Source organism: Parus major, chromosome 8 (assembly GCF_001522545.3).
Source record: "Parus major isolate Abel chromosome 8, Parus_major1.1, whole genome shotgun sequence".
Classification (NCBI taxonomy): domain Eukaryota; kingdom Metazoa; phylum Chordata; class Aves; order Passeriformes; family Paridae; genus Parus; species Parus major.
In genome coordinates, this window is record NC_031777.1 from 2,765,944 (window position 1) to 2,784,058 (window position 18,115).

The 18,115-nt window shown below is 45.7% G+C and overlaps 1 protein-coding gene across 1 annotated transcript; it reads left to right on the top strand.

Annotated features, from left to right (window-relative positions):
- Positions 1-2,364: 2,364 nt before the first annotated feature.
- Positions 2,365-10,043, top strand: NPHS2 (NPHS2 stomatin family member, podocin). The gene is made up of 8 exons (XM_015636896.2): positions 2,365-2,686; positions 4,183-4,286; positions 5,172-5,244; positions 5,552-5,634; positions 5,905-6,108; positions 6,449-6,504; positions 7,321-7,399; positions 7,785-10,043. Exons 1-8 carry the CDS (start codon positions 2,410-2,412, stop codon positions 8,061-8,063), a joined length of 1,155 nt encoding a protein of 384 aa, XP_015492382.1. The 5' UTR covers positions 2,365-2,409; the 3' UTR covers positions 8,064-10,043.
- Positions 10,044-18,115: the final 8,072 nt, after the last annotated feature.

Sequence of the window (18,115 nt, forward strand, 5' to 3'; positions counted from 1 at the left end):
GCGGGATAGACCTTCCGCTGCCTCAGGGCTGGGGAGGACCGGCAGGGAGATGCTTTCCCCGCTTTCTTAAGAAAAAACACAAAAAAATCCCGAAACAAAAACGATTGGAGAAGATCTCTGAGATGAGAGTGCAACCCATGACCCAACACCTCGATGTCAGCCGGACCAGCGCACTGAGTACCATGTTCAGTCTTTCCTTAAACACCTTCAGGGATGGTGATGTCCCCACCTCCCTGGGCAGCCTGTTCCAATGTCTAACCACTCCTTACCATGAAGAAGTTTGTCCCTAGTCCAACCCCAACCTCTCCTGGTGCTGGTGGAGACTATATCCACTTGTCCTATCTCTGGTTGCCTGGGTGAAAAGCCCGACCCCTCCTGGCTACAGCCTCCCGTGGTAGTGCTTGTACAGTGATAATGTCACCGCTGAGCTTCCTCAGCTATTCCTCATCAGACTTGTGTTCCAGAACCTCCATGTCATGGAGTCTTGCATTTTGTAAGAGGAGTCTTGTATTGTAAGGAGTCTTTATATTTTTTTTTTGACCCATCTAAGAGGAAAATCCAAAGTGGAGCAAAGCACAAAAAGCACATTAGGAAAGAGCCACACACACAGAACAGGACCAGTTCCTTCAACATAACAATATTTAAAACCAGATGCAGTTATTAAGAGGAGCCTTGTGTTTCTTTCAGTCCCATCTGAGGGGAAAATCCACAGAAGAGACTTTGACTTTCCAGAGGTCACAGAGTGTAGTTAAAGAGGGGTGCAGTGGTTGTTTCCTAAGGGCTTACAGATACCTGAGGAACTGCCCCAACTGCACAGCTGATTTCCACACAGCAAATTTCAAACTAAAACAGGAGCTGAACCTGTGAATTTTGGGACACCCATCAGCATGTGCTCTCAAAAAATCTCCTTGTTTGAAAAGTTAGCAACCAAACACATCTCCAGGCCATGGTGGAGTCAGGACTCACTGGTTGAATAAAAGATCAGACAAAGCCAGCATGTTGCAGGTTTGGAGGTGTTAAACATGCTGGGGTGCTTTTGACAAGACACCGACTGGAATCCAAAACCAGACCTGAGCTGCCTTTTGCTGTTGCTGCTTAAAAACCACCTGCCTTTTAGCAGCTGGAGACCATCTTTGCCAGTCCTATGTTGGCCAAGCGATAAACACAAAGTGGGAAAGGTTTCTGGAGCACTTCCAAAGAATATACACTGTACAAATTTATTAATTACACCCCATTTCCACCCAACTTTTCTCTGCCTCTAGCACTTTCCATCGATCACTTCCCTGGTGACCTGCTGACACAGCACCCAGCACAGCACAGAAAGCAGGCAGCTGGTGTTCCTGCCCTCCCTGCCTGCAATATCCTGACTCCGGGTGGACCACAAGTCTCCAATAAAATAGGAATCTGTGAAAAAACAAGATCAGCACCTCCCCAGATGTCTTCCCAGCTCTGTCCAGCCACTCCTCCACACCCGGGACTAGAATCCCTGAGCTCAGCCTGTCCTGCTTTCTGTCCTGTCACACCTGCTAGCTGTGTCTTTCTGTAGTGTAATTTCTAGCCAGGTACTGATTGCTTTAACACAGTTGGTGATTTTAAAAGTGTTTCTTCCACGGGTTTCTGCAGATGTCAACACAGGCTGAGCAGCATGAAAAGAGAAAGCTCCTATGTTTGCTCTGCCATGCTCCTGCTGTGGAAAACTAGGGAGGCGTTTAGGCACATACTCTTTTGGCAATTTAGATTCAACAGCTCTAACTCTGTGATGGCTCTCATATTATTCTCATATTATTCCATTCAGGGAAGCTGGGACCAGTTACTTTCCCTCCTTTCTAAAATGTGACCGTAGAGAGAGGGGGACTGCTGCCAATGTCCCTTCACAGTGCCAGCCAAAGGGCTTCTGGAGAGCAGAGCAGTGTGAGATGGTACTCACCCAGATGTTCACCACAACACCCCCTCCAACCACCTCCGAGTAAGCCACTGGTCTCACCAGCAAAGGTTTTTCATCCTGGTGTCTATTTTGGTGTCTATAGGGCTACATGCCTGACTTTTAGTTACTTTTAGGTTGCTTTTCAACAGCTTTGCAGAAACTTATCTACTAAAAATCACCGGAGTGCTTCTGATTGTATTTCATTTCCAAAAGCAGGAAGATGCAAATGGAATGTTCTCCTGGGGTCCAGGTCTAACTTTCCTTCCCATCTCCACAGCTGTGCATGATGAGAGCAGAGCAGCTGGAAACAGCTTGCTCACTTCACTGTCCATTATGCCTGACAAGCCTGTGATGAACTTGAAATGAGCCTCCTTGATGTGACACCTCCCCTTCTCTCCTTCCCTCCCTGCTTTTCCTGCCTGCAGCAATAAATTTGAGCACGCACTCGTTCTACTCCCCAGGCAGCTGTGTGCTCCTCGGCACAGATGAGGATGGAGAAGAGGTCTCGGAGCTCTTCCAGGGAGTCTCATAGAAGACGCAGAGAGTCCCCGGCTGTGCAGAGCAAACAAGAGAAGAGAGAGAGCAGCAGAGAAGCTGGCAAAGGAAAGGGAGATGTAAAGCAGGAGAAAGCCAAGGAGACCAAGAGCACTGCAGGGAGTGATGGAAGGGTACACACCTCCACGGTGGTGGACGTGGATGATGTGGTGTCTGATGAAGAAATGGAGGCAATGGCATTGCTGGATAGTGAGCAGCAAGAGGAAGGTACGGCTTAAAGAAGGGAAGGGGTTTGAAAACTGTGGGCTCTTTGATGCTGTGTGGGTCACAATGTGACTCTTGCTCTCTGCATGGTGTCATCACCCACCTTGCACAGGTGGTTATCCTCAGGATATGATATGGGAGACTGCAGCCGGCCTCCCAGCCAGCTTCTGCAGGCTTATTAGCACCATCCAGCAAAGCAGTGAACCTGGATACAAGCAGTTACATTCCCAGCATCCTTCATGCTTCTGCTTGCTACTCCCTAGTTCTGTTCATGCTCTGCTCTTCCTTTTCTTGCTTGGTCTCCTTTAGGTGGCCTTTAGGCATTGGCCTTACTGCCAGTTCATAGCCCAGAGGACCTCACTGCAGGGAAGAACTGCCCTAGAGGTGCACACTTTATGCTCATCTGCTGGACAACCTTTAAGAGCAGCTCCTCTTCACGTGTTTGTCAGGCACATTCCCAGCCTGCTACAGCATTGGGATCATTTTGGTAATACAACTGGGCCTGTTTGGACCCAGCATCACCACAGGCATGGCAGATGTGTATTACAAGAGCCAGAACTACTTGTGCCCTTCCCAGAGTGACAGAAAGGTTCAGACTTGCTCCTGACTCCCTGGGAACTAGCTCTTCACAGCCTCATCTTTCTGCCTCCATTACAGGAATTACAGCTATAAGGCAGTGCTTAGGCACTCTAGTGACTACACAAATTCTTGGGATCTGAAGCTCCCCCAGGACCTGCTGGTTCTGCAAAGTATTTAAAAGGCAGAGGGGCAGGGATGGAAGGGTTGGAAGGGATTAAAAATGGGAGGGATGCTAACTTCACAGTTGGAAATCCTGATCCGCTCTCTGGCTCCATCTGTTTTCATGCCAGATCTGCCAATTTTTCCCTCAGACAGGAGCACAACAAAGGGCAGCCAGAGCAAGATGACCCACACTCACTTTGGGAAGATGTAGAAAGCAATAATGTCTGGGCTGACCACCCCAGTCAGCCTCTAACACCTTGGGGTGACTTCTTAGAACACAGGAAGATTTTACTGGCACCAGAGGCTCCATCCCACTGCATTATGGAGCTGGGATGCAACTAAAATCATATTCCAAAACAACCTGAAATACTCTGATATAAAAGGGCACTTCAGGCTGTGCATGTTTAAAGTTCTCTCTTATTTACAATCTTTGTCTTTAGCTTATCTTTCCAGATAAATTTCAGGGACCCCAGCTCAGCAAAGTTGCCCATTCCAAGCCTTTCAACCCTGCTTGGTAGCCCCAATTCTTCAAGATAAAGTCTGCTCTCCAGTCAAGCAACCATGGAGAAGCATGGCTCAGTTTTTGTCAGTGAAGCAGAGACAAAATCTATGCATCCATCCTCACAGCTCCTGGCAATCTGGAGCAGGGAGTGCTCCTTAACTCACCTCCAGAGAGAGCCAAGTGGTTCATTTACAATGAATATCAGTATTCTGGGAGCAGTTCTCTTCTAACACAGTCCTGTTGGGTTTCTCCCTAGGTGTAAAGTCTCCTGGTCTGGGTGTCTGTGAGTGGCTTTTGACCATCTTGTCTTTCCTGTTCATCATAATGACCTTCCCCATTTCTGTCTGGTTCTGCATGAAGGTGAGAATAGCCATGGGGTCTCTCAGGATTTGGTGTCTGATCTGGATGTCATACACTGATTCAGCATGTGTTGGACATGAGCATAAAGGTTTTTTTGCTATAAGGCCCCTATTTATACATCTTCAACTCATCATTAATTTTGATTCATCCTTTATTGCATGCTGCTACAGCACAGGGGTCCAACTATTGCCTGCCAAATATTCCTGCTGAAATACCAGCAAGAAGGAACTAAGGTTTCTCCTTTTTAAAATAGATTGCAAGTCTGTTCACTTTCAGACACGTCCCTCAGCCTACATAGCCCAGACATGGCTGCATTACAGCAGAAGGGTAAATAGGCTTAAATTCAAAATTTTAAGGGAGATTGATCTCTCTGCTAATAACAGATTTTCCCTCTTCCTCTCATTTTTATTAAGATTTATAGTATAGCTATAAGTAGGCACTTGTAGGCATTTTGATTCCCACTTCTCAGGAAATTTCACATTTGTCTTGTTATCAACAAGAATGTCAGTATTACAGCTCAGCTCTTAGGATGAGCACATGTTTGCATTGGAGGGAAACAAACAACATGGAACATTTTAACTTGGGTTATTTAAGTTTGGCCAGGCTCTAAGGAAGCAAAATGCTGGATCATCTTGGGAAACCCTGGATGGGTCTAACATGAGCTGCTCTCACCAAACCTCTGTCTGTCACAGGGCTCCCCATATACAAAGCTGGCCAGCATTTCTGGGGAAAGGGTAAAGTGTCTCAGTGACAGGTGATGCCACAACCTGCTGAAATCCTCCCTTTGCAGGGCTTTTCCAGAATAAATTTCTTCCCATGCTGGTGAGGCTGTTTTTCCCAGTCCTACTTCTTCCTCTCCAGCCTAGCTTTTGTTTCCCTCTGCAGGTAGTGCGGGAGTACGAGAGAGCCATTGTTTTCCGACTTGGGCATCTCCTTCCTGGCAGAGCCAAAGGACCCGGTAAGGTTCTTACTGAGCTCCCCCCAGCCACGCTGCTCCTCTTCTGCATGCCTTACCAAAGCTCACATGCTGCTGCCCTCCAAGCAGACATAGCCAGACAGGAGATGGGATGGTTTTTGTTCCCTTCCTTTTAAGGGCCAATAGTTTTTAATGGCTTTTCCATCACAGAAGCAGCCTGAGAGTTTGAGCCTGAGTATTGCTGTCCTTTTGTAGTTCTGCATGCTAAACCCTCCCCTGTTCTCCAGAACAGAAGAGGTAATTTCTGTAGTCCTGATGATTACCTGTTGTCTTTCTCTCCCTCCCACAGGCCTTTTCTTTTTCCTTCCCTGTTTGGACACCTATCACAAGATAGACCTCCGCCTCAAAACCCTAGAGATCCCCTTCCATCAGGTATGGCTGACACACCCTCTCTATATTAATTTTGGGACATCTTTTTAATGTTAAATCTTAATTTTCCAACCTTCATCCTTGCAAAGAAAAGTTTGAAAAAACATCTCAAAGCCACCTCTAGTTTGCCCAAGATCAGTCAGTAGCAGAAGTGGAAGCTACAAAGACTTAACCATTCAGCCAGTCTTCATTATTCTCTCCATTGTGTGCTTTTCTGTGCTTCCTTAGAACTGCCAGAACCAACTCCATCTCCCCTAATGTCTTCTTACTTAGGTGGTAACCAAAGACATGGTTACTTTGGAGATAGATGCTGTCTGCTACTACCGGTTGGAAAATGCCTCTCTTCTCCTCACCACCCTGACCAGCATCTCCAGTGCCATCCAGCTGCTGGTGCAGACCACCACGAAGCGCCTCCTGGCACATCAAGCCTTCTCTGAGCTTCTGCTGGAGAGGAAGAACATCAGCCAGGAGATAAAGGTGCTTCCGTGGGGAGGGAGACAGCAAAGGGTGAATTGAGGCTCTGCAAAGAAGCTCAGGGGGCCAGTCCCTTGGAGTCACAGACACTGGTTTGAAGAAGGCTTCCACACTTGGAATCAGTGTGGACTCTAGTTAAACCACCCTAAAGCCCTGGGGTAAACACAAATGGGAAGTGAGGGTAGTAATTTTATTTCTGAGGGGCCTTGCCCAGTAGCACACTAAACCTGATAAATCTGCTTTACAGTCCTGCAATCATAGTACCTGTCCTGTGTTGCTCCCTGTAAGGGGCCTAGGCCAGGGCTGCTGTTCTCCCATGCTCTAAAAATATTTGTCTTCATAGGTGGCTTTGGATGCAGTTACAGGCTGCTGGGGAATCAAAGTGGAGAGAATAGAAATGTAGGTAGGAAATGCCAGTAGAAGGGAATTCTCTCTCCCTTTGCAAGTACCTGTCCCATGCTGCTCGCTGTTGCCTGCTCCTCTTCCTGCTTTGCCTCTGGCTCTCTCCCTGCAGGTGTTCTGCACAAGGCAGAGCCTCACCTCTCACCTTCCTATTTCCCCTGCCCTTTTCAGCCTCCACATCATGTAAAATTTCCACGTGTAAGACCGTTCCTTCTCCTGCCTTGACAGCCAGAACAAGATCCTTAGCTGGGATCTCATCACCATTTTGCTGCTGCTGCAGGCAGAGTTTGCACCCATTCTGGTAGCCCAAAAGGCACAGCAAGGCACTGAACTCTGCATGTTGCACTGTAGATCAAAGGCCCTGGAGTCTCAGCACTGGCAGGGATGGGCTCAGGACTCAAGTCTGTGCAGAAAGGTGGGACTCACTGATCACACAGAGGGACATGGAAGAGACAGCCAACCAGTGAATGAATAAATCTGTGAACAGAACATTCCCATGCCTGTCTTTAGAGCTGTCTCCTAGTGGAGTCTCTGCTGCCTCACAAAGAGTGAGCTTAAACTATAAGCCTCAGAGACACAAAGACCCTGCTACCTGGTGATCATGCAAGCCTGGTCACTAGAAAATCAGGCTGAAAGAGAAAGTAGGGAATGGAGGTAGAAGGCTAAAGTGAGACACCAAAAGAGGGATGCCCAGGGGGAAAAGAATGAGCTGCTCTGCAGAGATCAGCTGAGCTCATCCCAAGCCTCAGACTGACCATCCAGTGCTGGCAGGAGAGCCAAGAGCCCAGCTAATGTCTGTCTTTACTACCACAGCAACAACGTGCAGCTGCCTGCTGAACTCCGGCAGTCCCTGGCTGTGGAAGCAGAGGCCCAGAGACAGGCCAAAGTGCGGGTATGCCAACATCTGAACACTTCCCATCTCCTTCCAAAGCATTCCTCCTCCCTTTCTCACCTCTGGTTTGGGGTCCCTGGGACATGCCATACAGGCACACAGCTCTGGGTTCGTATGTTTCCTTTAATTCCTGAATAAGAGCTGAGTCTAACAAGGGGAGCTCAGCTGTGAGCTCTGATTGGCCTGGTAAAAACATGCCAGACATGAGCTTCCAGACTTCTGGCAGTGCCAAGAGGTTAGTACATGCTGTGATCTTCAAGAAGCAGGAACGTTATTATCACACTGACCCTGAAAATTTCACCATGGCAACCTCCCTCTGTAACAAACAGTCTGTGCCCCCTTACTCCCAGCCTCACAGAACCTTCCTTCTTCCCCTGCTTGGTAGGTGATTGCTGCAGAGGGAGAAAAGGCTGCTTCCGAGTCCCTGCGGATGGCAGCTGAGATCCTGTCCAGTGCTCCAGCTGCTGCTCAGCTCCGTTATCTCCATGCACTGCACTCCCTTACCACAGAGAAACCTGCTGCTTTCATCTTGCCCTTGCCTCTGGATGCCATGAACCTGGCCTCTCCAGCTACCCACAGCCCTCCAGCTGTGAGCAGCCTCCTCACAGGCACCACAAAGCTCCCAGAAAACCCAAAAGACAAGAAGGACTCACCCATGCTCTGAGAGAAACAGTTCCCACATTGCTCCTGCTCAGAAAGGAGCAAGAAGGCTGGCCCACCATCAGGCTGACCTGGAGGCAGGAAGGAAAGCAGCCCAGGCCTGCAATATAAAGTGGATTGTACATGGAAAAAGCCTCTACTTGTTTTGGAAAGGGGAAAATGTGAGTGCAAGGAGCAGGCCTGGCAAGCATGTGAGCAGGGGGTTGAGGGAAGTCCCCTCCACAGAGCCAGATGCACCTTGACATGTTACAGCCCAGCTCCCAGGGTCTGATCCATCTTGCCCCACCACCTTGGAAGGAAGGACAGACCATCCCCTATGTCCTGACATGTCCCCATCTGCAAACCGAACAGCTGGGCAGGTGGGAGTGGGAGCACGGCAGTCAGTGGGGGAGCAGCATGCAGGCAGGATGGTGGGTGCTGCCATCCCGGTGGTCCTGCAAGGAGGGAAAAGAGCTGGGTCTCTGTGGTCTCCTGGATATGGGATTTCAGTAACCGCTCACATACATCCCCACAACCACGGCGTTTAGCCCTAGTTCTGAAGTAGGAGGAAAAGGAAGGGGAGGAGAGGCCAGCCTTTAAAGCTTGGTGCTTCCCTGCCGGGCACATCTGCTGTGCGGAGGAAAGGCTGTGCTGCTGCTCGCTTCCACAGGGTGGTGAGGCAGGACAAGGCCTGAACTCGTGGGCACTTGAAAAATGTGCACTCGAAAAAGGTGACCCGTTTTACCAACGCCCACTGGGCTGACACGGGGAATCCGTGAAATGTAACACTTCCCCGCCTTCAGCTGCCTTGGTAATTTTCACACACGGAGAACGAACAGAGGGAGTTCACAAAAATCCTAGAAGCCACAAAACTCCTATATATCTTTCCTGCCTACAGCTGTTTGAAATGGCCAGGAACCTACAGGTATTGCAGTCATTTCCCTTGGCAAAAATCGGGAGCACTGTCAAAGAAGATATCCCTGCACTCAGATATTCTGATCCTGGTGCCATTTGTGTGGACATCAGCTCTGCTCTTCCCTTTTACTTGACATACAGCATCTCCCCTTGCTTCAGAGCAGATTTCCCTGCACAGCCATTCCTAGCACCATTGTTCTGCTGGTGGTGTCCTGTACAGGCCAAGATAGAGGGCACTTTGTTACCCTTCTCTTAATTGCCCACATTTTTGGCCATGATGCCCGTGCCTAGCAGGGGACACCCAGCCAGTTGATCACTCTTGAATTTTGATTTATTCATAGCTCTTTGCCTGCTGGTAACTCTAACTGCTCCCATGATACTCAGTCTACAAGCATTTGCCAGCATTTTTACAGCAAGGATGCCTGGCCACCCAGCCCTTTTCCAAGTGTCTGGGAAGTGGGAAAAATCCACCCCTGAACTTGTCAGTGACCACGCAAGCACCTGACTCCAGGTGTAACCTCCCACTTACATCATCTGCCACTGTAACCCTAAAGGGGAGGGGGGCAGCAGGATCACTCTGGCTCCTGCTGGTGTGTCTGTGACAGATCTCAGGAATGATCTGCTCATGGAAAATTAGCTCTGGGAAGTTGAACAGCTCTGTCATCCTCCACTGGGGAACATGAACTGTGCAGTCACTCCTCTAAAGCTGTTTCTGGTTATTTGTCATGCTGTTGGAAAAGGGTCTTCTTTCCCAGCCTCAAGGGCATAAGGACAAAAGGGCATAATACTACAGAGTGAGCTGCAGCTGATCCTTTCTCTGAATACTTCTTTGGCTGTATTTCTAACTCTGTGTAAAATGATCCATCCCCACCAAGATTCTTGGCACACGAAGGACCAACAGCTTTACAGATAAACTCTCAAAGGAACAGCACTTAGCCCAAGAAGTGACTGTCAGGAGATGTGCAGCACTACGTCAGGGCACACCCATTACCCTGCTTGCACTTATATCTGCAGAAGCCAGGCATGGCTTTTTCAGACATGTAACTTTCTTACAGAAAGGCAAATTATAGCCAAGAGCATCTTCAAAAAACCTTGTTCCAGCAGGATCTTCTCTCTTTTACATGTACAAAGCCAGCAGATACTTGTCATTTTACCATCAGGACATACTATGCTCAAAAGCCTTGCTGAAGGAAAACACAGTTTAAAAATATACTTAAGGATTAGTGATAGAAGAAGTTTCCAAGAGAGAATTTACTCTGAGGGAGTGGGCAGGTGTTGTCTGAGCCAATGTGATTCCTGACAGCTTCACTGCCAGCTCTTCCAAGCTGAGAATGGGTCAAATTGCAGAGTCATCCTGATTCCTACACATTTTCCTCCTAATCAGTCAGACAGCTGGTAGCTGGAACATCTGAAGCTCAGAGGATGAAGAGGGTACCCATTATCAGATACATAACCTGGCCATGTTGGCACTTAGGTAAAAAAAATCTTGATATGAGAGGGAAGAGGTGCAAACAACTTGCTTGCATGATCCAACTGGGATGAGGCAGAGGAATTAAAGCAGCAAAAAGAGATTGATGAGTGCAAACAGGAGGAGCACAGGCAAAGGGAGATGTGTTGCGTAGAAAGTTGAAGTGGCAGTAATTTTACAAGGATGACAAAAAGATGTCAGAATGTGGGAGGAGGCAGAGGACAAGCAAGACGTGTGGAAGTGGCTGAGGCAGGAAGAACAGCACAAATGCTGGAATGGCAGAGACATGGCAGAGACATGGCAGGGTAGTAGGTAAGGAGTAACAGCAGTGGATCAAGGTGAAGTGCTACTGGGGAGGGCACTAAGACACTACTCAGCCATTGCTGCTGTTCAGTGTTTGCTTTTTCTGGATCCCTTGGGCTGGCCAGAAGTAGAAGCTTTGGGACTTGAGCAGGCCGTGACTTCTGAGATATTTTTTTTGAAATTTTTCTGAAAGAAAAAATAGCAAGCCAAAGCCATTAAAAATACCACAGAGTTAAAATGTGCCCAAGGCATCACATCCTTAACAAACAAGTTAGCCCTCCTCCCATTTTGAAGTCAAAGGGACAAGATATGCTGAAGGACTAAGGGAAGAAATTTTAATTCCCATTCTTTCTCCTTCTCCACATTTAAATCTTGTGGATCTAATTGAGAAAGGACACAAGGAAATGCTTTCATGCCTAATAAGCTTGTGGGCTAAGGAACTCGCTGCCACGCCAAGCTGGCAAGAACAGTAGGTAAGCAGTGCTCAAAAAGCTCCTAGAGAAAGCAGAGTGTCCCATGCTATAAACATAAAAGACCTGTGGCCTCTGGAACATAATTTCTTTCTAATCCAAAATCACTGATCCTAAACAGATCTACAGCGAGTACTTGCTCATAAGGAGCATGATGCTAATTGCAGTGATCTCCTAGATACAGGTCCTGTGTTACATGTCAGAATTAAAATTAGTTTCTCACAAAACCAGACCATGCTCAGCAGTTTTTTCTGCCCTGATCTGGAATCACATTGAAAGCCTCTTTGCTTGACCACTGACAGAGTTGAGACAAAACCCCTGGATATGTCCAGCAGGGGAGGGTTCTGCATTAGACAGGTCAGTGAGGTGTCCTCAAAGATTGCTTCAGTTTCCAAATCTGGAAAAAGGTTCAGAATATTGATCATCCTGACTTTGCCTTTCCCTGTTTGATGCTTCTTGGATGCCTTCCTCATCTTTCTCCAGCTCACACTCTAGCTCTTGATTCCCTGCAGAGCTTCTTCCTACTTCATCTTCAAGACCTTCAAATCTTTCCTCTGCATTCTGAGCACGGATCTCTGTTTCTTTGAAACACAGTAGCAAAGTCAAAGCAAAAAACTGAAATCTAAGGAGCTGCTGGCAGGAGATCCAAGAGAAAGATTTGGAGAGCTGAAGAGTCCAGTGGGATTGGCTGACTCTATAAAACATGCTTATGGTTTTAGAGAAGGGAATTGTTAAAAGATCTGCAAAGGATTTTATTGCACATCTATGTAAACCTTGCAAATTTAATTAGTTACAAAATTCCGTGTTTGCTAGCTGAGGGTGAGATGCTCATCTTCACTGTGAGAGGAAGTCAGTTCTATTAGCAGGGCTAATGAGACGGGGTTTCCCTGGTTAATGCAAGCTCTCAGACAAAACAAGCACCTGTCTGAAATGAAACCCTGCCCTGCTCAGGCCTCCAGCCCAGGACCAGTACTCAGAGCAGCTGCACTTGCAGATATTCCAGTGCTGCCAGGACTTCAAAGTCTTCCTGAGAAAAGGGAGTGGAAGGCTTGTTGACAGTTATCTCCCTCCGTTTGGAAAGAGAAAATCCTTTTTTTAAGTGAACATGAAACCAACAATGACACATTTCATCAGCAGCATCAAGCCTGGCTTGATGCTGGTGTCTCAGCTCACAGTCCCAACCCAGGCAAGAGCTCTGTGCCAGCAAAAGATGTAAAACCAGAGGCCAGTTCAGGCACTGAACATATCTTGGCATTAAAAACAGACTAAAATCCTTTTCTGATGCAGATATGAAACTCTCACTGGCACACAGTCTTGGATTGCTGGTGCAATCACTGGGTTACAGAGGTTGGAGATGGCTGTAGCTCAACCAGGAGCAAAAGAAGCCCCAAAACACAGACCAAAATTTGGAGAACGAAAAGAAGCAGCTCCTTACAGGGTCCAACAGGCACAAGTCAGCTTTCAAACATGATTTTTCAGTAGAAGTAACTGCTGAGGGGCTTCTGCTCTAAGCCTCGGAAGGTAATTGTGAATTCCAGGGATTTATTTCTGTAAAACAAATCAAAGCCCATAAATAAGTGCTCCTGCATCTTCCACTGGCATGCAGAAATGCTGCCCTTGGACAGATAATTCATAGCAGCACCTGGCTGTTACTGAGAGAGAAAAGGAAATAGGAGAAAAGGAAAAAAGAAAAAAGGCAGGAGATACCACTGGCCTAGTGGCATCCACTAGTTGTAGGGCCACATGTCACATCACACACTGTGAGTAATAAAAATGTCCTGCTGGAAAGTAGCACATTGCAATTACTACAGTCACCTGCATAATAGCAACTTCCTCTTTTACTTTAATCTTTCTTTCTCTCTTATAGATTTCCTATTGGTGTTGGCATCTTCACCTTCAAACTCTTTTTGAGTTGAAGAAATTATAGCCTTTAAAGTCCCTAAACTTCAGCTTTAGTTGCAATTCCTGTAAGGCATCATCAGGATCAGGTTAGTAATGTGCTCCATTTGTCCATCCAAATAACCTAGGCAAAGCCAGCTGACCTCTGACTTTCTCTTGCACTTATCTTACCTATTTCAACTTAAACTCCAGCTACCTAGGGAATCCTGAGTATAGATATTTCTAAATACAGATAAAAATGCTAATCACTTAACATCAGGAAGAAGAAAAAGAGAGGCGGCAGAAGAGCTGCAGCACTGGCTGTACACTGGAGTCATGAACAACATCACTCTGCCTTGGGATCGAGTTCAGAACCAATGGGAACATATTGTCCAAAACAATGAATCTAAATCCATTTCCTTGTCATCTGAATGTAACCTGCTTTTTTGTGAAAGCAGACCAATGCCAGGCCAGCCATCTGTACAGTGCAGCTCATTGTCACAGGCAGCCTCAAACATCCTTCCACGTAAGGAATTAAATCAGAAACTCAACCTGATCTCCTGGGCAAGGCAACCACCAGGATTGCAGCAGAAGTCCACCTCAATGGGTGCAGCAAAAGCCATCATGCACTATGGGGAACTTATCTACCAGGGAGGTAAAACTGAGACACTCACAGGACAAGCAGTCTGCTGTCACATCACAGCAAATCCACCAGTTTTCTGTGAAGTTCAGTCACCTGCATAAAGCATCAGAGCAAACCTAAACCACTAATGAACAACTGGTGTTGCCAAGTAATCTGAAGTTGGTGAATTTCACATAAATCAATGTCCTACCTCATTCAATTTGCAAACTGATCTAATGACATAAAAGTTTACTTTTACCATTTTTTTCTTCCATATTCATTATAAACACATCTTTTCCTACTATGGATCTATTCTTCTCCCAGTTCTTGTTTGTGATCGTATACTGCTTATCAGACATGTGGTGCATTCTCATGTCCAGAGTTCAGCAACAAACCAAAAATCACACACTACACTGCAGCCCTAGGAGAAAGACTCCCTAGGAATCTACAGCCTTAGGAGAAGGAAATAAACCCACAGAGAGCCTGCAGGCTCACCATACAGAAAACATCAGTGTTATTCCAGAGGAAATGCATCACCAAGGATGAAACAATAAATTTGTGTTCATGCACTGTACAGGACACCTTGCAGCTATTTTTAGAGGAGTTCTCCTCTGCTCCTTTGGCTGGCAGACAAAACCTGCAACTCAAACAGGAAAGAAGGTGTTGAAAGAGAAACAAGTGTTCTTCACAGCTGTGCTCTTGCCAGAGGGAAACAAAAGACTGGGTGCTAGATAGAATGTTCTTATCCCTAGCAACTGGAGTCTTGCCCTTCCTTTTTCAGTAAGAACATCATTAATTCAACGATGGAACTCATTGCTGAATCATCTGAAAAAAAATCCCTGGGTACCACCGAAGAAAGCCCCAAACCCAGAAGCAAAGTGACCTCTAGAGCATCAGATCTCCTGTCTCAAAGATATCTTTTGCTTCTCAACTCAAAACCCCCACTATATTTAAGTACACCATATGCTGGAAACCTGACACAGGCTTTTTTGTTAATGCTTCAGTTGTGGGCAAACCTGACATTCACAAGGAATCTTGCACATACACATTATGGATGTGTTCTGCAAATGATTTATGTTTACTAAAGACAATAGAGCACTGTGGAAAAGAATATGCCCCCACTTATCTGACTCTATATGAATCACTTATTTTTTTTGGTTTTTTTGGTTTTTTTTCAAATGTCAAGATTTCCAAAGCAGGTGGCATTTCTGGGGGAGATGGGGGGTGTTCCAGGAAGGATATTGAAATCTCCAACTGTTTCCACAGGTGTTGCCAAACCAAAGCAAATGAAAGGCAGTCACCAATGGTTTTAACACTTTAGATGATCATGTTTATCCCACTGCACCAGGGGCCCCACAAAAGGAAATTTTTCAATGTAGTTTTCTGTACAAGGCCAGCCCAGATCAAATTAACACCTCTCTCTTACAGGAAGTGTGGTTTATCATCACTCTCAGCTTCATGCAATGGGCTGGAGCCTGTGCAGCTCCTCACTGCATCCACCTGGGCCAGTCAGGCAGGAATCTTGTGATAAAATGCTGGGAGCTTGGCTTTGTGCATGCCAGGACCTTACTTCAACTTTCACACCTTGAATACTTCTCCCCAGTGCTGTCATAAAGCACGTAGCTGTGCCTGCAGGGGAAGAAAATACAACCTTTAATTATAATTCCTTCAGCCAACAAAAATAAGAGTGGATTCTGTGAGGGATGCCAAGAGGGATGAAGAGCCCATGTGGGAATTGGCTGCACTCAGGATTAAGAATGAGCTGTTTAATAAACACTGAATACAAAGCAAGCTGAAAGAAAATGGGCTTGATGTAAAGCCCTGACTTCTTGTCTTGGCAGATTTGGCTCCTTCATGGCATAAAGGCTTAATATAATTCTTTTTAAAAGAGCTTTGCAGTTACAATCACATTCTTCAAAGATGCAGGTGATGCAGATGTGCAAAATGCCTGGACAAGGCAGTAAATTACTTGTTCATTCACTTATCTGGCACATGCTGATGGATATTCCCTGTTTCTTGGGGAATATGCTTGAGATGTAACAATGCCTGCTCTTGATAGCCAGTGTTTAACCTTAGTTAAAATCCTAGGGAGGCCTTGGTCTCCATGACATCTTGTAGCAAAGTTGGCATGTTAAGCACATGTTGGCAATGACAATTCTTTTATATTTCAATGATTTTGATGCATGGCTTGGTTTCCCCACTGCACAGCTGTGGACTAGGGCTGGTTAACTTCTCTGGTTTGGAGGAAGTGCAATGAAGCAGAGTTGGGATGTCCAGACTGGTAATAAATGGAGGAATTTACCCTCTGTAGGATGGAGTTTTTTAGAAAACACAACTAGCTCCACAACCAGGCATTAGCTTTGAATTATCAGGAGGCCAAAGAGAAGCAGTAGGAATGATTATTGTTTAAGTTTTCCTGCTGCGCAGCATCAGTTTATGGGGAAAGAAAAGGCAGGGCATGGGATGAGGGAGAACAGTCACTTGGGAACACTTCCATGGGGTTTGGCCATATTAGCCCTTACAAGTATTTAATTATCCTTACTAAATAGCAGCTTGCTTTGGGGAAGGCTGTCTGTGTCACTGCATTGATCTTAACACTTAACTAAAGCCCAACAAAAGAGACCTAAATGAAAGTCACTGGAGAGGTCACTCTAGTCCCAAATGCAAATTTCAGAGTGAAAACTCACCTTGTTCTCACAATAAAGGTACTCTGTGAAGGCTTTAAGAAGTGATCAAGGAAGACTGAATAAAAGGTCAAACCTCAAGCCAAACCTTATAAATTTCCTGTAAGTACTTTCTTACATGTCCTTTCTGAAACACTCTCATCTGTCATTGTTCTCTCTCCCTCTCTCACCCTTGTCTTCAAAACATTTATATTTCTGTCACATCCTGCTTGAGACCAGGTAATTGGATCATAGAAGATAATAAATACTTCAGGTAACTGAGTGCCCTTGCCTTACAAGACAAAATTACCATGTTCTCAGTATTGTCTCTTACCTATTCTTTATAATCTCTCTCATTTTCACTGTTTCTTACCAAAGAGCCAGTGTAAAGAGAAAGGATACCTTGTGTTTTCTGCTGAAAGGCCATTCATTACATTACAATGCAAAAATGAATCCAAGCCATTCAAAACTCTTTGCCTTGTATGGATCAAGCAGAGAATACCTTTCCTTGGCCCAGTTCACAAAGTCTTTGTGAAAATGAGCTAAGATTTCATTTTCTGGGCTCTACTGGCTGAAGCAATTTTGGATCAGATATCCATGCTGTGCCTGTGCTCAGCCCATGGCTAACTATGACAATCTGCTGTTAACCTTTTGCCATGCTGGTGTCTGGCCAGCTCTGGCCCCATTCCTTCATCTTGCTCTCCCTTTCTTAGGACAATTACTTACTTCTTTCCTTTAGCTGTCTCAGCTCCTCTTGTAGGCTGAAATATGGCATGTAGCATAAGGTAACACAGGGGAAAGGACAGGCTAACCCTGAGTGAAAGAGGAAGATGACAATGTGAGAAGCAGCTCAGCAAACCTGAGTAACACATGTGCAGTTTAGTTTTAGTCTGAATAAAGGAAATAAGATGATTTAGAAAACAGCAGAGATGAAACACTTTGGAAATCAGGAACGAGTCAAGGTCTTGCAGAGGCAAAGGTTGAGAAGGTTAGTTGCAAATTACTCAACAATTGTTTGTTATCTTACACAGGAGATGATAAATTTATATCAACAAAGAAAACATTTATTCACATACTTTATTATCAGGATAATTCAGTATCTAGATGAAGATAACTTTGTATTACTGATAAGGTAAAAAAAAGTATTACCCTCTGAGAGTGCTGTCTGGTTAATGATCTTCAAAGTGATGTTTTACTCTATGTTTTGAATATCCATCCTTTCCTTTTATTTTCTTTTCCATAAATCATCCACATAATCACAAACCATCCACTCTCCCACTGAACACGACTTCTCTATGTCACATCTGCACTGCATGTTCTTTGCACCATATCACATTTAAAATTAGAGAAATTCTTTTCACCTGTGACTGCAAATCAAGTTTCTTAGAGTTTATCTCTTGAATGTTCTTGATTCCCAGCACAAATCTGGGGGCCATACTTTAGCTTTGGGAAAGGCCAGTACACATTATGTCAGCTGGTCCTTTATTACCTGCTGCTTTCCTGACATCCCCAAGTAAAGACTGAACTGCAAAATTGGTTATGCCTTACCATTCTCCCCCAATTTCCTTCTATTGGAATCCCAGTAGTTTACATGCCTTTGGTTTATTTCTTCCAGGGCAGGCTGACATGGAGACAATGCCTCCCTACTGCTCTAGGTCTGCTTTTAGCATCTCAAAGAAGAGCACAAGCCTGATGTGACCCCAAAAGCTGGAGCAGCCTTTGGCTGTGACAGAAAGGTGATGGAAATCAGGTAAGAGA

Bases quoted from the DNA above. Each gene is read 5' to 3' on its own strand.
- NPHS2 (XM_015636896.2), top strand. From the start codon at position 2,410: ATGAGGATGGAGAAGAGGTCTCGGAGCTCTTCCAGGGAGTCTCATAGA. The intron at 6,505-7,320 runs GTAGGTAGGAAA...TTACTACCACAG, and splicing joins AAAGTGGAGAGAATAGAAAT to CAACAACGTGCAGCTGCCTG. The intron at 7,400-7,784 runs GTATGCCAACAT...CCTGCTTGGTAG, and splicing joins AGAGACAGGCCAAAGTGCGG to GTGATTGCTGCAGAGGGAGA.